Below are 19,551 nucleotides of genomic sequence, written 5' to 3'. Positions count from 1 at the left end.
GCAGGCAGGAGAGGAGACGCAGGGATCCGGAGTGGCACATCGGGATGAGAGCAACACAGAGACCCGGGTCGGATGAGTCAGCGAGCGGACCCTGCATCCCTGAAATCTGAAATCTGAGACGGAAGCGAGAAAGAAACAAACATTTCGTTGTTGTTGATTCCGCTTCTCTTTATTCCGCCCTCCTCCGGTCCGCGTCTGCCATAGCCTAGTTTTGATTTTTTTTTTTTTTTTTTTTTTTTTTTTAATTTCCACCAAGGTGGGAGAAAAAGGTGGGGGTCCGGCAAGGCTGCGGAGGAGGTGGAGGTTTTCTTTTATTTTTATTTTGAAGCGCATATCCGAAGACAAACCGAGGCGAAAGTCGCATTTTGAAAGTCTTTTGTTGCGCTGAGGGAGCGAAGATGTCGGGGCAGAGCATTACGGACAGGATAACTGCAGCCCAGCACAGTGTGACCGGGTCCGCCGTGTCCAAAACCGTGTGCAAGGCCACCACGCACGAAATAATGGGCCCGAAAAAGAAACATTTGGATTGTGAGTATCTCAAAAAAAAAAAAAAGCACACAAGCGTTCAGGTGAAATCACGGCGGGCTCCCCCTCAGTCACGGGCTGAGTTATGGCGATGGTGGAGCTACAAGGCCTCAAAGCCTCAGGACAGGCTATATGCTACTGCTGTTTCCTGTCAGGGAGGTTACATTGTTTTAACATCGAGGACAGGCCTTGTTGACACAATGTTATACATAATGAAGGAGGTTTGGAAGCTGCGGCAGCCTTTATAAAAGCCTATACACAATTCTGTGTTTATTTTTTATGCCTTTAGTTGCTGCCAAACTAGCTTGTCTAGCTGTTCAGTTCTGTCCAATCCGCTCTCTTATCTGTCTGTGTCTCATATTTATTTACCTGCTGAGCTATAGCTGCAGTGTCCAGTCTGCCTAGCAGCAAGTCAGGATCATGTATTCGACAGGTAAGACTTAAAAACCCCAGTGTGAGCAGGTGGGCCCCCTGCACTTGCAGGCCCCAGATCAACATTTACAGGAATGCTTGCAATCCAATTTCATTTCTCCCATCTTGGTGGTGCACCTGCAGCCGGACAAGCGTCTGTCTCTGCTCAGTTCCTGCGCTGTAGTGAAGTGATTGAGTAATGTGATACCTGGTGCTGTGACTCCAGGTGGGGTCATGATGCTTCAGGACACAATGTACGGGCGAAAATCACAAGTTAGTGGCTGAGGAGTACCCGGGGCATGAGAACAGGCTGCTGCATCTACACCCTGACATAAGCATTAGAGCTTAAATCCTTGTCTGATGCACTCATAGGCAGAGGAGTCGGTGTCTGTCTATACTTGGAGATGCAGTGGTAGATTTTAGACATATTGATCAGCACTTTGAAATGCACGATGGCAGCAATGGAAGTGGTTTTATGAAGGTCCTGCATCGTCAGAAGAGTTCAGTATCGTTCCAGGAAAACGGTGGATACTGCATCTTCTGGCTCCAGACTCAATTAAAATGGTCTGTGGGATGAAATATAGCAAATGTAGGGATTCCTCAACGGGTCAGTTTTGGTGAATTGTTGTGGCTTGATGTTAAAAGTTGCAGGCTCCACACCTGTTGTGCCACTCCGGTGACTCCCCTGAGGTGAGATGAGTGGAAGTTGGCAGAGTGACACCCTGTTGGCTCATCACAATCCAGCCAGGAATCCAACGTGACTGAGATGTCTCACTGCACACAGAACAGACAGCCTACAAGCTCACAGATAATCACATGGTGTCCTCTCGCTGTATGTTTTAACATAAGGGAGGCTTTTCCGGTTGGAGTGATAGCCAAGAGGAAGCAAACTCAGCAGCAAGTTTGTTTTAAAGGTGCCAGTGGATTCTTTCTGTTGGCTTAATGTTTTCTCTTATCTCCATGTCCCATTCAGACACAGTAGAAGCAATTATTTTTTATTTTATTTGGTATGTTTTTGGGGGATTATATGCATTTTATTAGAGAGATGATAATAAAGGGGATGAAGAGAAGCAGAAGGGGAACGACCGGGACCAGGGTGCCCCAATTTCATAAAAAGAATTGGGGCAGCAGCTAAAGATTTTTCATTATTGATTAATCTTCCAATAATTTTCTTGATTAATCGTTAAGTTTATAAAGTACCCACAGACACAGGTAATGTCTTCAAAGGCTTCTGTCCCACTAACAGTCCCAAAGCCAAACATTATACATAGTTTATTGTCATGTATGACTAAGAAAGCATCAAATCGTCACTTTTGAAAAGCTGGAAACTACAACTATTTGAATTTTCTGCTTTACAAAATGACAACCAATATGGTAACCAATAAATCCTCTGTCAGTCGACTAATCGATGCAGCTGTACTAAAGCTTTTCTGTTTACCATCATATATTGCAAATGCATGATGGCTATAGTAAAAGTGGTTTTATGAAGGGACTGCATCATCGTAAGAGTTCAGCAATTATCCAGATGGATACTGAATCTGTGTGTAATGTTTCAGGCTCCAGACACGTCATGATACATTGTGGCAGAAACACTACAAAAATCAAATGTCATCACCTGCAGTTGGGGATATTTGTGGTGAATATTTTGGATCCCAACAGAGAAGAAAATTTAAATGCAAGAGATTGATCTTTTGATTAAATTGAGTAATTTAAAAAAAAAAAAAAAAAAAAAGCCTGTTAGAAAGTCCCAAGGTGATGTCTCCAAAACACCTGTTTAGTCCAACTAACAGTGTAAAACCCAAAAATATTCAGTTCACTCTCAAATAAGACAAATAAAAGCAAAACATCCTCGCATCCAAGAAGCTTAAAGGGAATGTTTGGCATTGTTACTTGAAAAGTTACTTATTGATTGTCAAAATAGTAGCTGAATGAGTCGTCTGTTGTTTGATTGACTAAATGCATTAGTTATTTATACTAGTGCCAATGTGATTCCTGAGTTTTTATACCAATACTGAAACAAAGCTTACCTTGTTAACTTACTTTGAAAAAAAAAAACACACACATTTTCTACAAAACCCTTTTTTTGTATATTTAACAAATGAAACTCAAGTCCTGAAGTGTTAAAGTTGGTCTGAATCCCAGCAGTTGTACAAGAGTTGGTCTAAAAATGCTCTAATTTTGGCAAAACCTTGAGTAAATTGAGAAACTATGAAAAAATTAAGCAAACAAGATTATGACTTTAATGTCTGCTTCAGGTTCTTGACAGTTTTTGATAATCAGTGACTTCTGCTGCAGGGTGATACATCAATGTTGTAATGATACTATCAGTAACTAAGTAATTCCTGTAGTGTCTTTGTGTCTTGAAAGAACAACATAAAAAATAAGTACATAGTACATAATATAAAAAGGTCCTAAAATTGTCTAAACAAGCAGGTTTTGAAAAGTATTTTAAGATGTAGCTATGACTCAGCTGATCTAGTACTGAGGGGGATTTTGTGTCACAACGATGGAGCTGAAGCAGTAAAAGCATGATTGCCCTTCGTCTTAAACCTGGGCTGTAGAGCTTTAAACAGCATCTGGTTCTCAGATCTGAGGGTTCCTGCTGCAGAATAAGGGGTTAAAACTTCTGAAATATACATCAAGCACCATTAGGCAGTGTGACAGTATGATGAAACTACAGTATGTTATTTCACATTAGTTTGACATTTATTTGACATCTGTGAAGAATTTTGTTTTATGTATTACATCATATGAAACACAGTTCATTATTTTAGTTTGGATATCAGAAAAACTTTTTTTGAGAACATATTCTTAAAAAACAAATAAGCAAACAAATACTCTTCATATTATCCTGAATGAAGTCACTGTGGTTTGGCATTTTGAAGTAAAGGAGACAGATGTACACACAGTCAAGTGGTTGACACACATAGAAGAAATACTCTAAAAATACAAACGTTACAGTGTTAGAAAGAGTTGTACAATGCACGAGGATCAATGGCAGTGGCCAGTCCTTGGCTTTCCAACAATATCCAACACTGCAAAGGTTCATATCATGTCAAACAAGGTCCAAAAAATCAAAACTAAATTTTGCAACATACAGCATCAGGCACTGTCATGGCTGTTACACAAACTGATTCGTGAATTATGAATTGATTCAATAAGAAACCACGGACGTCAGCCTGTGTGAATATTTAGCAGGCTGACTGTAATATGACAGTGCCTGTCAGTTCATCCTCCTCCCCCACATTCCTCCTCTTCCTCCTCCTCCTCCTCCTCCCTGATCGTGTCCTCTCCGTCGTCGTCTTCTCTGGGCAGTTCAGCCACCCATGCTAACTGCTGCTGCTGCTTCTCTGGAAGGTTACCCTGTCCTACTTAGAGTCCCCCTGCCTTTTGAAAAGTCAAATATAGGACAGAAGGAGAGGCCCAGTTTACCCCGTCAGTGTGATCACTGCTGTGAATGGCAGGGTCATTAGTACTGATGGGCTCGGCTGCTTTGACGAACATCATTCAGCCAGCACATGGATGTAAGAGAAGCTTATGAGCAGAGGAAGTGGGACAGAGCATGTGTGGTTAACATCTTGATGCTCTGCACTGTTTGTCAGTCTGTTGCAAGGATGTTATGCTGCAAATTATTTATTACAATGAAGAGTATCAGTTTCGACTTCTGCTGCTGAGATCCCTGTCTGCTTTGGCTCCACAAGATGAAGATTTTACTGTTTATTATGTTTGTTTATCCAGACATCACCGTCATTTGACAAAAAAAAATTGCTATCACAAGTTTCATAGCCAGGGATGTAGCTGCTTTGAGGTCATGCCTGTAGTAATATTTTTGCAAATTTTGATGTAACATTCTACAATTACATGAATATTACACACATCACAGGACATACTCATATTTTTGGAGAAATGGGATGTTCTTTAGACGATATTAGATTTTAATATCGATTTTTTTGGAGCATTTGAAACTATTTTTCATTCAGCATTTTCAATTTTGTCTTGACTCAACACCTCTTTGAAAAACATCCACTTAAATATAGTAATGAAGAGTCGTCTGTTGACGCGGCTTACAGGTTAACAAACTGCACAAAAGCATGAGTCACATCAGAGACTGTTTTTCTTCTAAAAACTAGTAGTAGGCAGCAGCAGGTGTTTGTCTGCTCACCAGCTCAACATGAGGCCTGTTTGACAATAAATCCACAGTACATGGGGTTCTCTGTGACTAACTCTGTCCTTATGGATGAAAAGCGGTTCCTAAAAATTTAAAAATGTTTGTTGGCATAGAAAATACAGCCAAAAAATCTGAATGCTCTGGCAGTAAATCGGAAACCAGCACAGTCTGACACTCAGGGAACCTTATGGACAATGTTGTGTTGTTCATAGAATCAGACATCAGCAGACTTTTGACCCAACACCTCAGTATCCTTTATGTGATGAGATTCTTTGTGCTTCACACGGTATTTGATCTGAACTATGTGATTTAATTTAATCTCAGGGAGAAATAAATCAGTAATGTGTATATTCACTCCAGATAATTGTGAATTTAACTTCAGTTGAGCCTTGGAGAACAGGATGCAGCTTTCAAGCTACAGTATATCAAATCTATATTTAGGGCTGCAACTAGTGATTATTTTTGTTATCCATTAATTTGCAGATTATTTCCTTGACCGATGGATTAAGTGTTTGGTTTATAAAATGATAGAAAATAGTACAAAATGTTTTTTTAGATTATCAGATTAATTGCTTGGTTAATTTTGTCAATGTACTAAATGATTGACTGACTAATTTCTTCAGCTATACCCTAATAAGTATATGTTGACACATTGTTTTTGCAGCTTTAAAAATTTGAAATAATTATATCACACACAGTATATAACATATTTACATAACATTTAAATATTAACATTTATATAACAGTAAATCATGGTATGTTGGAGAAGAGTTGTGCAGCTTGTTCGATATTGGTGTAGTGTAGTGCTGTAGTGCAACCCTCGCTAATAACACATAGCAGCAGGTTATTTTTACAAAGCCACTGGCTGATGATGATCAGCTGAACCCTGTGGTCTCATGAACCTGTTGTCTCATTTCAGATTTGATCCACTGCACCAACGAGATGAACGTCAACATTCCCCAACTGGCTGACTCGCTGTTTGAGAGGACCACCAACACCAGCTGGGTGGTTGTGTTTAAGTCACTCATCACCACACACCACCTCATGGTCTATGGCAATGAGGTGAGATGCTTCAGCAGACACCATGCACTTTCACAATACAGCAAAGGGGTTCCGCCATATGAGTGATTACAAAAAAAGTGAAATATCCTCACAGCTGATTATTTGAGATTAAATGTATTATTTATTAAGACCTTGTTGTTAATGTCTTTGATGATTTTCTCTCTCATACAGCGTTTTGTCCAGTACTTGGCTTCAAGGAATACACTTTTCAACCTCAGTAATTTTTTGGACAAGAGTGGGTTACAAGGTAACAATTTGATTGTGGCTGTTGTTGATTTCACTTCCAAGCCATTCTGAATTCATGCAAATTTGAAATAGAAATTATTTCAAATTGTCCATTTTCCCCCATTTTCCCCCAGGTTACGACATGTCGACGTTTATCAGGAGGTATAGTCGATACCTTAATGAGAAAGCTGTTTCATACAGACAGGTTGCCTTTGACTTCACTAAAGTGAAACGAGGGTAAGGACTTAGAATGATTTTTTTGATTTTACGAAACCAAAACTGTGAAAAAAAAAATATTCCTTTTTTATGTATGTGGAAAAAGAAAGCCTTATGTTTAGATCTGCAACATACTATTATTTTTCAAATTTGTATTATTAATAATTGAATCATTTAGTCTGAAAAAAATGCCAAGTTAAAGAAAAATGCCCATCACAGTTTCCCAGAGCTGAAGTCTTGAAATAACTTTTTTTTAACCACAGTCCAAAACCCAAAAGATAGAAAACAGAAAATGCATCAAGTCATAACAAACGATTATTTGATATTTGATTATTAAAATTCTTGACTAATAACACAACTAGGACACAGCAAATCAAAATAAAATAATGACAAGAGTCACGTAAAACTTAAGATAATAAAGTTAAGCTAAAGTTGGGATCTCTAAGATTTAAATGCAAAACAAAATAAATTGGTGAATTAGACCTGCAACAATTAGTAAATTAATTGATCAGTTTGAAGGCAATTATTGAATATGAAATAATAATTTTCGCCACTTTTAAGCTTAAAGGCCAAACCTCTGCTGGCTCCAGCTCCACTCCTGTGGGGATTTAATCCTTTACTTGCTCAGACATGATCGGAAACTTTGAGTTTTGGACTTGTAGTCTGACACAAGACATGTGAAGATGTGACTTTGGGCTGTGGGAAACTAGAAAGGCTACCTTTTACAAACATAACAGTTAATTGAGAAAATAATTGGCACATTAAACGGCAATGAAAATATTTGTTAGTTGCTGCCCTACAATCGGTGTAAACCAAGAGTGGGTTTGATGTCGTGTTGAGAGCTCCACTTTTTGCTTACCCTGTCTTACCCCTCTCTTCTGTGCCCTCTCCTGCTGCAACCCTCCGTGTGTCCACACAGAGTGGATGGCGTAATGAGGACCATGAATACAGAGAAGCTGCTCAAGACTATCCCCATTATTCAGAACCAGATGGACGCCCTTCTCGATTTCAATGTGAGTTTAAGATGAAGCCTCCTGTAGCTCGGCAGCTCGAGTGTGCAGACTGTGCTGAGGCTGCTGCAAACAAAGTCAGATGCATTATCTGAGTCCACATACACAGGCTTTTTGTCTTTGTATGGCAACAAATCAGTGTGGAAAAGCTGCGAGGTAAATGTCTAGTCATCTTGATTGCTTTCCCTCAGGTCAACGCCAATGAGCTGACTAATGGAGTCATCAACGCAGCCTTCATGCTCCTCTTCAAAGACTCCATCCGGCTCTTTGCTGCTTACAATGAAGGCATCATCAACCTGCTTGGTAAGACCTTAAAGGAACACTTTCAGTTTCCAGGTTAATATTTTGTGGTTTTCCATTGGAAATTAATCCTTTGTGTTTGTCACCAAACAGAGAAATACTTTGACATGAAGAAGACTCAGTGTAAAGAGGGTTTGGACATTTACAAGAAGTTTCTCACCCGAATGACTCGGATATCAGAGTTCCTCAAAGTAGCAGAGGTAACAGACACGAAAACACTTCTTTTTTTCATCAATGCTGCTGTGAATGAGTTTGTTTAGCTGGTCAGTGGAGTGAGGTGTGTGTCGAAACGCATCAGAGACATGATTGTAACTCTGGTTTTCTCCCCAACAGCAGGTGGGAATTGATCGAGGCGACATTCCAGACCTTTCACAGGTAAGCAAAGCGATCTGAAGACGCAGGGTTTCTGCTCTCAATAGGAAGCCTTTCCTTGCTTTCTTCCTCTTATTTCCAACTCTAACTGCTCTTTTTTCCCCATCAGTGTTGTCTTTGTCCAACTACAGTATAGTACATCCAACACAAATGTTTTTTAAAACAAGACACACTGCATGATTTCCTTCTCAAGCGCATGTTTGCCAAAGGAGGTGGTCTTCTTCTCCTGTTTCTTGTTTCTTCTTCTGTCTCTTCTTCTCCTTACCTTCTTCTTCCTCTCCTTCTTTCTACAGTAAATAAAGGTGCAAAGTCCACACTAAGTGTTTTACAACTGCAAACCACTGAGTAAATCTGCACAGTGACAGTTACACGTGTCCTAATTTAAAATAAGCTGCACGTACAGTTGTGGTGTTGGGACCAATTTTATATCAGTGTTTTTAAGCCCAGAGAGCTGCAGCTAAAATACGTTCCCCTCTGACTGTCACCACCTTTATATTCTGTATTTTCCCCTTATCTTTCCACTTTAGTTCACAGTTTGTGTAAGTACTATCATTTCACTCTTCTTCTATGTCCGTGACTTGCCTCAGTGTTGTCTTTTTGCATGCCTCTGCTCTGACTCTGTCTCCTACATCGTGGTGAAAAACAGTTGAAGGAAAAAACACTCGCTGTGGTAAAACTCTGTTCACTTTGGTCTCATTATTGAGGTGTAAATCCAGTGTAGTTCATCTACTGTAAAATGGCTGCCCCGTTGTGCTTAGACACGACCAATTCAACAACGCCCGGGTTGTTGAAAGTGCCGTGGTGCAGTTCGTCATCCCACACAGATGTTACTCTCATCCAAAGTAGCTTTTCGGCTGGAATGTGGTCATCGATCAGTGGTGGGTAACTAATAGCCCAAAGCTTGTAGTTCACCTTTTATGGAGCAAAATTAAACCTCTTGATCAAAGACATAAATTGGCTGTCTACACACTCCTAGGATTTAATGGTGTGGTGTGTTTGATGGTGTAGTGTTTTCTGCTCTATCTTGGTTGCCCACCACTGTCATTATGGTCTTGATGTCCATATAGACTACGTTTTCTGCATCTCAGGAACTTGCTGACTGTGTGCTTTCTATCACTACAGGCTCCCAGTAGCCTTCTGGAAGCTCTGGAGCAGCACTTGGCCTCTTTAGAGGGCAAGAAAGTCAAAGACTCCACTGCAGCCAGCAGGTAGGATAATCCTCCCATCACCTTTTCTGAATTCCTCTCATCTTTTCCTTGAGTCTTAGAATCTGCCCTTCTTTCCATCTATATTGCTCGAAGATTATGAAGCGTTATTAGATCAGTAATAGCTTCCTCTGTGCTGCATCTAGTGTGAATTTGTGTTTTTTTCCCTGCAGGGCCAGTACTCTGTCAAATGCAGTCTCATCACTGGCCAGCACGGGGATGTCTTTCACTAAAGTGGATGAGCGGGAGAAGCAGGCAGCTCTCGAAGAGGAACAGGCCCGACTCAAGGCACTGAAGGTTGTTGTTTGTTTGCTGTTTGAAAACAAAAAAAACAAAAAAAAAAAAAACCTTAACATTTAACATACATTCAATAAAAATGTCAGCAGTGTTTTTGTTACCTGTATATTTGATCTGGACTTCCTGAATTATTCAGGAACAGAGGCTTAAGGAGCTCTCCAAGAGGCCCTCCTTTGCCACCACTGATACATCACCTATCTCCACCACCGGAGGCACGATCAGCACAGCACCAGCCATCGACCTCTTCTCTACACCCAGCTGCTCCAATGGGTACTGCCTGGATTTACAGTATATTCCTTGTTTACTTTGGAAGAGATCCTCAAATAAGGCTTTTCCTTTTTATATATTATGTTTTTTAATTTAAGTCTTCGACTATTTATTAGTCTCCTATTGTCCAGTTTTGCACAATTATTTCCATTTAAGTAGGTTTAGGGTTAGAAAAATCATATTTTCCACACTATTTCCATATTTTGTGTCGGCTTGTTCAAGCACTTCGTTGAGGATATTAGAGCACAACGTTTATTAGTTGCTTAAACTTTAATTGGCAATAATTTTGATAATCAGTTTTTTCAGTAATTTTCAAATCAATGGTTCCACCTTCTCAAATGTTGATACTAAACTGAATGTCTTTGGGTTTGGGACTGATACACGATTTATTCAAATTTTTTGTTCTATTCGAAAACCCAAATGTATTTATAGCTGACATTTTAACACAATAACATTTTGACATTTTAGGATAAAAAAAAAAAAGCTGTAAAATCTTAGTTTGTAATGAGAGTGCCTGTAAAACACTGATAAAAAATATAACAATACAAAGTTTAAAAACAGCTGAAAATAGGCAAGAAAACCCTACATTTTAACCATGTTTGTGTGTCTGTAAATTCAGTTTAGTGTCTTTTTGATGGTTTTTGATTCGAGGTGGTGCACAGAAACGGGGTGCTTCCAAAGGGGTTAAAAATTAGTTGTTTTCTGTTTTCCCTCCCTGCAGTGCAGTGAAGATGGAGAGTGACCTTTTTGACCTGCAGTCAACTTTCCAGCCCTCCATGCAATCAGGCTCAACAGGGCTTCCAGTGGCAACAGCGTGGGCAGGTAAGCAGCTGCCTCTTCAACACCTCCAACCCAACATCTGTGTTTTCTGGATATGGGTGAACTGTTCTGCATGCTCTCCTTCTCTTGTTTTTGTCTGACTCTGATGCCCACTTCTTCCTCTCCACTCTCCTCTGTCTTCTTCTGTTCTGTCTCTCTTTCCTCTGCCTGCCTAGATCCTTTCACCTCTGCTGAAGCTGGAGATGATTCCATGCCAAACCTCAACCCTTTCCTCTCAAAACTCGTTGTTGATGCCACTCACTTACCTGTCGTGTCTTCAGACGGTGTTAGCTTTTCCTCTAGGACATCTGGTCATGAAATGTTTGGTGGTAACAACTCATTTTGTTTCTTCTCCAAAAGTCTTGTCGCTGTTCATCTCTCTGTAGTCGCGTACATGCATTTGCATGTTTCTGTGCTGCTGTAGTTTGAATGTTGATTATCTGTCTGTGCAGATATCTAAATTGTCTTCTTGTGTTTTTCTGTAAAATGCACATCATTGCAGTTCATACGAAGCTTGAATTATGTTGTTTGTATCGTGAAAGCAAACCTTATCTCCTCTTCTGCATTAACCAGGACCCTCCAGGTCCCACTGTAGAGGCCATACGCACATGTTGCTTTCCAGTTACCTTCCATCCTCCCTTTTACTGAATAGTTTAGTGTTGTATTGTAATTCAAACATGCCATAGAGCTTTAAGATGAAACCTGTTCTTCTTTTACCAACACTATTTTTGATTCTCCAGATCGTTACAATCCCTTTATTGACACAAACTCATCCGTTTCAACCAATTACAAACGCACAGTGCGGATAGAACACTCCATCTCAGGTACTACGATGGCTCACCATCTCAGCCTATGTTTCCTGAGCCCTGGCAAACATAGGATCCCATGAAATACCCCCAGGGCCATTGATTTGATGTTTATGATAGAACTGTGGACATGATCTCATATAAAAGGAAAAGTTTGACATTTTAGGAAATACCCGTAATGATGTGATGAGAAGATTGACACCATTATAGTGTCTGTACGGTAAATATGAAGCTGCAGCCAGCAGCTGGTTAGCTTAGCTTAGCAGTAAGACTGGAAACTGGGAGAATCCTTTGGTTCTGTCCAAAGGTAAAGAGAAAAAATTATATCTGCCTACCAGTACTGATTGTAACTTGTTTGTTTTAATCTGCACAAAAACTGAAGTGTAAAATAACATGCTGCAGTGGTACAAGGGGCTGTGCACCAGACTCCAGTATATCTTGCTTACAGTACCGAGGCAATAAGCACCAATGTTGCTGATTGGTTGCCTGTGTTTTCTGCAGCATCGTTATACACCAGGCATTTTTAAAAACCTATAATTACAAACAAGTTGTTTTGCTTGTAGTTTGTGGCCGACCATAATCAGACTGGAGCTGCCCAAGGGATTTTGCAACTGATGGACAAACAGTGAAGTCAGGGCTTTGTTATGCTCTAATGTACAAATGACATGAAAGTTGACCGTTGTGCTTTTGGTACATCAGCAAATTAACTGGTTTAATTTTCCCAGGGCTTTGGTCTCTCTGTTGAAACTGCAAGTCTGAGTGCAGTAGAGGAATTTTTACTCCAGGGAAAAGCACCTTCAGTGCAACTCCACCGATGCAGCTCATACATTGTTTTAACACAGGGCTGTGTTTTGTCTTAATGCTTGCTTCAGCTGGCTTCATGTTTACCGTACAGACAGGAGATTGGTATCAAGTGGCTCATTTAGAAAGTAAGCGAATAAGCATATTCCCCAAAATATCAAATTATTCCTTCAGAAGTTTCAGGGTTGTTCAGGGTTGCTCTGCACTTTTTTATCCTTCTACAAATTGTTTCAAACACTACTGTTTCAACAGTATTTCACAATTAGAAAAGAGTTGTACATGTTGGCTGTCTTCTTCCTGCCTGTATTGCTGTCATTTCCCACCTGTCTCTCTGGCCTGGTCTTGAAATGTCTTTTCCTTTTGCTCTCTTTCTTTTTCTCTTTCTCTTCTTTGTCGTCCTCTTCCTGCTTCCTGTGGCGTGTCAGACTCCTTCTGTGGTCCAGTGTCCATTGCCCAGCACATCCCACACCAGGCTCCCTTCCCCTCTGAGCCCTCTACTGTAGCAGGTCTATTCAGAGGTAGAGTACTGAACCACATTCAGCAGTAGATGAGTTCTAGTTTTCTATTTTGTAGGGAAGCGTGTGGTATTCAGCAGAAGTATCCAGTGATTGATATATGCTTACATAGGCTAGTGCAGAGACCAAAAGTCCAAGCAGTGGTCAGTTTTCAGTAATTCACATCATGTAACTCTGTAACTGCATCTGTCTTGTTTCACATCTTTTTATGAAGGATACTCAACGCCACAGGGCCCTCCACAGCAGTCATCAGCAGGGGGACTCCAAGTGGACTTTGAGTCTGTTTTTGGAGCCAAAGCCATAGGCAGCAACAGCGTCAGTTCTGATGGTGAGGATTTCACATCACATATAAGTAAACATGCAATACCTGTGCAATAGGTTTCCGTGCTTTTAGAAAGCCTAATTGTTGTTTGCGGATGGTGAATTAAAGGCTGTTATCGCACAAAGCTGTTCTCTGTGTTTCGGCACAAAACGAGATCAAACAAAAGTCACTCAGCTGAAAAAAGGAGTCGCGCAGAAAACAAGACAAACATGGAATGTTTAAAGAAAAGGAGATGGCAGTATCTAAAAGGCCTTTTTATGACAGTTTATTGATTTTTGAACCAGCATTTGATGGATCACCTCTAGCTATGGCTGACTGAAACAATACCAGGGAAATCGTGATAGCAGTAATTTGTTCGAGAGAGCTTAGTCTGGTCCTGACATCAGAAACACCTGCAACGACTCAACCCAGTCTTGCAAGTCACTAGTGCAAGAACATGAGGTTGCCTTCTCTGCACCATTTTTACTACACACAGAGTCTGCAAGCAGCCTTAAAGTACGGAATACCACTATGATCTTGTCTTTGACCAGCACTGACAGAAAATGAACCTTAAACCAGAAAAATCTTTATAAATGTACTTTAGGGTATTATTAGATCAAAAAAGGAGAGAAAAAGAAACCCACCATTAAGAGTACTGCACCTCAACACCCCATACTTTTTGTCTTGTTCCCATGGAGTATAAATGCCCTTATTGTTAGTTGCTTTGGACAGAAGCATTGCCAGCTGAATGTAATGTAATGCACTGACATCAACCTTTTTTTTTTTTTTTTTTTTGTTACAATCTGTCTTTTAAAATATTAACTAATTAAAAAAAATAAATAAAATTTTCAAACAAGGGAAATTACATTGGAGTTTAATTTTCTTACTCCACTAACAGAATTTTTTTCTGACAATAGTGACAAAAGTTTATCTGTTATGTAGGGCGGCAAAAAGTGATTATTTTCCTTATGGATTAATCTGTATTTTCTTGATTTATTTATAATTGCGAAATGTCTTTTCATGTCTTGTCTTCTCCAATCAAATGTGAATTTGATTATTAAAAAATGACTGTAAGCATTATTCAGAAATGAAAATAGTTGACGATACATTTTATGTCAGCCGACGAATCAATGTGGTTGTCTGTCTTGTCAGATATTACTGGGGGCATCCTGAAACCGACTCTTGCTGGCTCCAACCAGCCGTCCAGTCAGCAGCCAGAGAAGCTGGTGTCAGATGACCTTGACTCCTCCCTGGCTAACCTTGTCGGCAGTGAGTATGCTGCTCTGCATTAAGCTGCACTAATTAAAGCACATGTTCATAAAGGTATAAAATGACATCCAACGCCTCCTATCTGAATTTCCTTTTTAGATCTTGGCATTGGAAACGGCACCATGAAAAAGTAAGTGGTGAATCATTGTTCAGTGTTACAGAAACAGCAGCAGCTCTGTGCTTTCAGGGCACTTACAGGCTGGTGCTAACATCAACTGTCTTAATCTACAGTGACATCCACTGGAGCCAGCCGGGGGAGAAGAGGATGACCGGCGGCACCAACTGGCAGCCCAAGGCGGCGCCGACCACGACCTGGAACCCTGTCTCCATGGTGATGCAGACAGACCTTTCACTGTAGTGCTCACAATAACCTTTTTCTGCTTTATCCCTGTCTTATTCTACTGCCAAATGACTGCGGTTGTTGTAATTGTAATGTAGCGTTGTCATGTTTTCTATACATTTGTTATTGTTTTTGAGGTCATTTGTGCTATAAATTCTCACTGGCCTATTTGTATCTCTCCTCAGCCACCGTCAATCATGGCCTTCCCTGCTACCACACCCACAGGCATGATGGGATATGGCATGGTCAGTATTACACCAGATATACAGCATATGTAACACATTTTAGCTTCTGTTGATGCCTCCTCTTTTTTGAAGATATTATATACCATGATGTTATATTTAATGTTGTTCAAACAGTTCATACTTGGCTGAATTACCTTTTCCTCAGCTTTCAACCGTTATCGTACAGTCGTCATCAGCTCACAGACTGTCTGCCCGGTTGTCATGGAGACGGATCTGTTGAAATGTGAAATGTGTCAAGATTTCATATCATTTTATTTCATAACTCAATTCACTGACGAAGGCCAGTGTTATGCAGTTGAAAGCATAGGAGGTGCTAGTAAGTGGACCTAGAGTTGGGATTGTTTTGAACTAAATTCTTAAGGTCAAGAATGATCTTTCATGCTGATTTAAAATTCATTTAGTTTATATTGTGCTCATGTGGTTCATGTTCCTAAATGAATCTGGTGCGTGGGGTCTGTAGGGGCACCAGCAAATATTTGCCCCGGGTCCCCCTGATAATTAATTAATGGCCGCCATGGTTCATGTAAAGTAAATGCCTCTGTTATTTACCTGCTCCTTATCATTTAGAGAATTTATTAAATGTAGTTAAACTGGGTCAAGTGGGTCAAGTAAGCTTTTTCCGTGATTGTTTTGCCGTCATGAATATTCTCTTAATAATATTAAAGTTAAAATTAATAAAATGAGCACTGAAGGATCGTCAATAGTTTTTTATTCAACCACCCTGAGCTTATAAATATTTCATTATAGTGGCAGGCACAAGGTTGTCATTCTTCTTCCTATTATTATTCTTTTATTCATTTATTTAAAAATTAAAATAAGAAATTGCTGTTTTTAAATTTCAAATAACAGACACTAAAGTGATGATATACCACTGTTATTAAAATTTTGTTTGTGTAAAACTGGGAATTGTTTGAGTTTGGTGCCCCCCCGTGGTCGTACAAAAACCATTTTAAGATGCTAAACACTGCACATACAGTAATGCTTTGAAGCTGTCTTTGACCCTGGAAACAGCAGTCTAGGCGAGTACAGTCTCCCTTCAAGGTCCATGTAGCAGCTGTAGCAACTTTTGATCACAACAAATTATCTTCATCAGCAGATGGAGTTTACACATTTGTCATGAAATGCCAACATAGACGAAAAAAACAAAAACTGAACGCCTACAATTCCTTAGCGACCGGGTAAACTGATAAAGATCATGTGACGTGACTGAAAGCTTCAGAACAAGTACGAAATGAAGCTCAAGGTGCGTTTGCTTCGTCAAAAGCGTTTTTGAATCTGTAAAGCAAACAACTGAACTACTGTATAACTGAAGCAACTTCTCTGATCTGTATGCAACACACTCCAGCCTCCACAGATGGGATCTATGGGGATGATGAATCCACCAACTATGATGTACACTCAGCCTGTGATGAGGCCACCCAACCCTTTTGGCTCTGTGTCTAGTGCTCAGGTGGGTGCACGGCAGTCTGACTACTGCACTGAGCTGATGCACAATGAAGTCAGTATCTATTTGCACAGTTATCAGGTTAAGTAAATAGGTGTATCCATTGTGCTGTGACGTGTACCATAGTTAGTCACTGTGTAAGCCTTGTTGTCAGTGTGAATACTGCTGAAGATGATGACAGTTTGAACAATGGACCCTTCACTCCGTTGAGCTGAAAGGGACAAAACTGTGCATCATCTCCATCGTTCTGACTCCCTGTTTTCCCCCAACATTTACCTTTTATTAACCCTTCTTTCATATATCACAGCTTCTCCAAACTAATTTCATCCCTCCTACAGTCTCTGTGCTGATCTCTGACTTGTCCTCTGGTCCTCCTACTTCCTGTATTTCTTCCTGAAATAGCCCTCTGCAGCCTCTAGTCCTTCCAGCCAGAGTCCTCTCCGAGCCCCTGGACAGGACCCGTTTGCACACCTCTCTCTCAAGGATTTCTTGTAGAGCATCTCTTTAGGTACAGCATGCTCTTTGCTTGTGGATGCACCTGCATGCATTGCATGCCTAGTGCTAATACCCTTTTGTTTCTTATTTTTAATCTTTGCATACTTGATGTCTTATCCATCAGATTAGGTGCTACTTGTATTTTTCTCATTTACTGTGTTTTATCTTGGCCTTTGTTGCTTGGATTTCTGGCTTGATTTGATGGCTTTACCACATCTTTAACATAGCCAGACTCACTCTGACCCTTTGTTCTTCCATTGTCATCATATACTGCTCAAACCTATTTTCTCTTGTGGCCATTGCTGAATTTAACTAATTGACCGTTCGCTAAGCTCTGGTTCCCTAAGTTTCCGTTTTAACTACCAACTGTCCGGCTGAAATGATTTTATCATCTGTAGCTAACATAACTTCTGTGAATTTATTTATGTTTTCAGCTCCCTTTAAACAAGCAAACAAAGTGGCTTTAAGTATGATATCATGTCTAAAGACTGAGGCTAAAGCCACCATGCAAAAAGTCATCATCCTGACCTGGTGATTTATGCAGAAAACAATGAAATAAAAACATCTTTGTTCTTATAAGAAGCCTTTTTTAAGCTTTGGTCTATTTATTTGTTTTGGAAAATTAGGTACACTGAATTTGCCGCTACAGGTCCTGTGTAATAGGTACCATTGAATGTACCGTCAACTATCCGTGAATGACTTTGATACTGAAAAAAAAATCTGCACCTTTTTTTTTCTGTGATTTCTAAGGATTTTTTATTTGTACTGGACATCAGAGATAATGACATCCCACACACACTGAATCTATAAAAATATAGTATCACATCTATAAGCTCTAACTGGACAATGCTGGTCTGAGGAGGGTTTTAGTAAACGGTCAGTTGACTGGACAATTATTTCTGTTCACATTGTATCTTTGCACTAACATTGCCTGTTGCTCTTCTTGCAGATGCAGTTCATGTAATTTGAAGACAAGTGTCTCTCGGAAGATGAAGCACTTAGCAGCAAAGCTTTGTCCTCGTTGCAGTCTAACTCTTCAGAGAAACATTTACACACCCCCAAATACAGACATGTCAAGAACACAATGGTGCAACGACTGTCAGAAACCATGGTAACCATGTCCAAATGACGTTTGGCGATAGCTCACACCCATTATTCTGTAACTTGTCCGAGACGTCGAGTGATGCTGCTGTCTAACCCCCCTTAAGAGGATTCCTTATCCGTTTTACAGTGTAATCTGTAAAGATAGTTATGGGTGCTGAGAAACTTTGATGTTATGTATTTGGAAATACTGTGGTTGGATGCAAAGGCTTGATGAGGTGGCTGTGAGGTGGTGGAAGAAAAAGGAGAGCAGTCCTTCCCTTTCTTGATCCGATCATCAGTCATCCATTCCCTACAGTTCTTTAACTGTCACTAAGTAGTGATGCTAATGACGTTTACACCTGTTTAGTTTTTGTCTTTTTTACCGTGTTTACAGTAGTCATTCCTTGTGTGTTGTTTGTATTTATTTATGATTATTGGTTTAAGATTGGGGAAAATAATAATGTAAAATCTACAGTACATTGAACACCTGTGGGAGTGCTTCAGCATTAAACAAGGATCTCTGACTATCATTGAGAGGTAGAGTTACAAATAGCTGTTATATAAATTACACCTATTAAGCGGAATGATAGAGCACTAAATATTCTGAGTTTTGTGTTAAGAAATTTTTTACTAGATGAAAGATTTCACAATCTCCATTGTACTTAAAGTGCAGGGGTTAGAGTATGAGTCAGTAAACAGTATATAGTCAATTCTGTGCCTAGGGTTTTTTGCAATGGATCAGTTTCCTGTCTTGTTGAGAAACACTTCATCCACGAATCTGAATCGTCGCACTGGGTGGTGGGCTCCATTTGCTTTAAGCTTGGCATGCCATTGACTCACTGACCGTATTCAAGGCTGCCGTTACTCTGAATGTGAAAGAGTTGTCTTCATGTTGCACACATCTTTCCACACTATAGTTCCTCAGCGGGAGTTGGGGGAGGGGAGGGAGGGTGGGGGGGGGTGGGTGGGTATGAGAGGATGGAGTGTGTCTGCTTGCTGGTTAGCTAGTCGCTATGCTAACGGGAGAAGGGTCAGAGAATTGATGTAAATTAATTGTATAAAAGATCCAGAGGACCGGGGTGGAGTGGAGGAGCGCTGTTGATCGGTGCTCTGTGTATATAAAAACTGACTGTTCTTTGAGTGCAAAAGTGAAAGATGTATGAAATATGAAAGCAATTCAATCAAATTTGACTCTACCTAAGTTTGATTCAGGATACTCTCTGCGTTTGTCTCCGCAGATATTTTCTTTATGTAATTAGAACGTGTAGCAGACAATGACTGAAGTCTTTTCTTTCTTTTACAAATAAAGAGCAGCTTCCACAAACTGTTGTATATTTTTTTTGTCAAGATGAATGTAATAATGTATTTAACTGGA

General features: G+C 40.0%; 1 protein-coding gene across 10 annotated transcripts; it reads left to right on the top strand.

Annotated features, from left to right (window-relative positions):
- The first annotated feature begins 215 nt into the window (after window positions 1-215).
- Window positions 216-19,500, top strand: picalmb (phosphatidylinositol binding clathrin assembly protein b). 10 transcript variants are annotated; one of them, XM_071496322.1, is made up of 23 exons: window positions 216-528; window positions 6,024-6,166; window positions 6,338-6,413; window positions 6,526-6,628; window positions 7,527-7,620; window positions 7,809-7,920; window positions 8,011-8,117; window positions 8,251-8,292; window positions 9,412-9,497; window positions 9,668-9,791; window positions 9,928-10,061; window positions 10,780-10,880; window positions 11,054-11,206; window positions 11,618-11,701; window positions 12,910-13,002; window positions 13,214-13,327; window positions 14,453-14,569; window positions 14,669-14,699; window positions 14,801-14,900; window positions 15,095-15,154; window positions 16,500-16,604; window positions 17,001-17,106; window positions 18,043-18,181. In XM_071496322.1, the coding sequence occupies exons 1-22, from the start codon at window positions 399-401 to the stop codon at window positions 17,091-17,093; spliced, it is 2,202 nt and encodes a 733-aa protein (XP_071352423.1). In that variant the 5' UTR covers window positions 216-398; the 3' UTR covers window positions 17,094-17,106; window positions 18,043-18,181. The 10 variants fall into 10 exon arrangements, with proteins under 10 accessions (XP_071352423.1, XP_071352425.1, XP_071352426.1 ...); XM_071496323.1 differs by having other exon boundaries at window positions 260-528; window positions 9,934-10,061; XM_071496324.1 differs by lacking the exon at window positions 17,001-17,106 and having other exon boundaries at window positions 18,043-18,207.
- Window positions 19,501-19,551: the final 51 nt, after the last annotated feature.

The sequence above is a fragment of the Trachinotus anak genome, unplaced genomic scaffold (genome assembly GCF_046630095.1).
Source record: "Trachinotus anak isolate AG129_WGS33_773 ecotype Australia unplaced genomic scaffold, CSIRO_AGI_Tana_v1 ptg000014l, whole genome shotgun sequence".
Lineage (NCBI taxonomy): Eukaryota > Metazoa > Chordata > Actinopteri > Carangiformes > Carangidae > Trachinotus > Trachinotus anak.
This window is presented reverse-complemented; position numbering and strand designations above follow the sequence as displayed.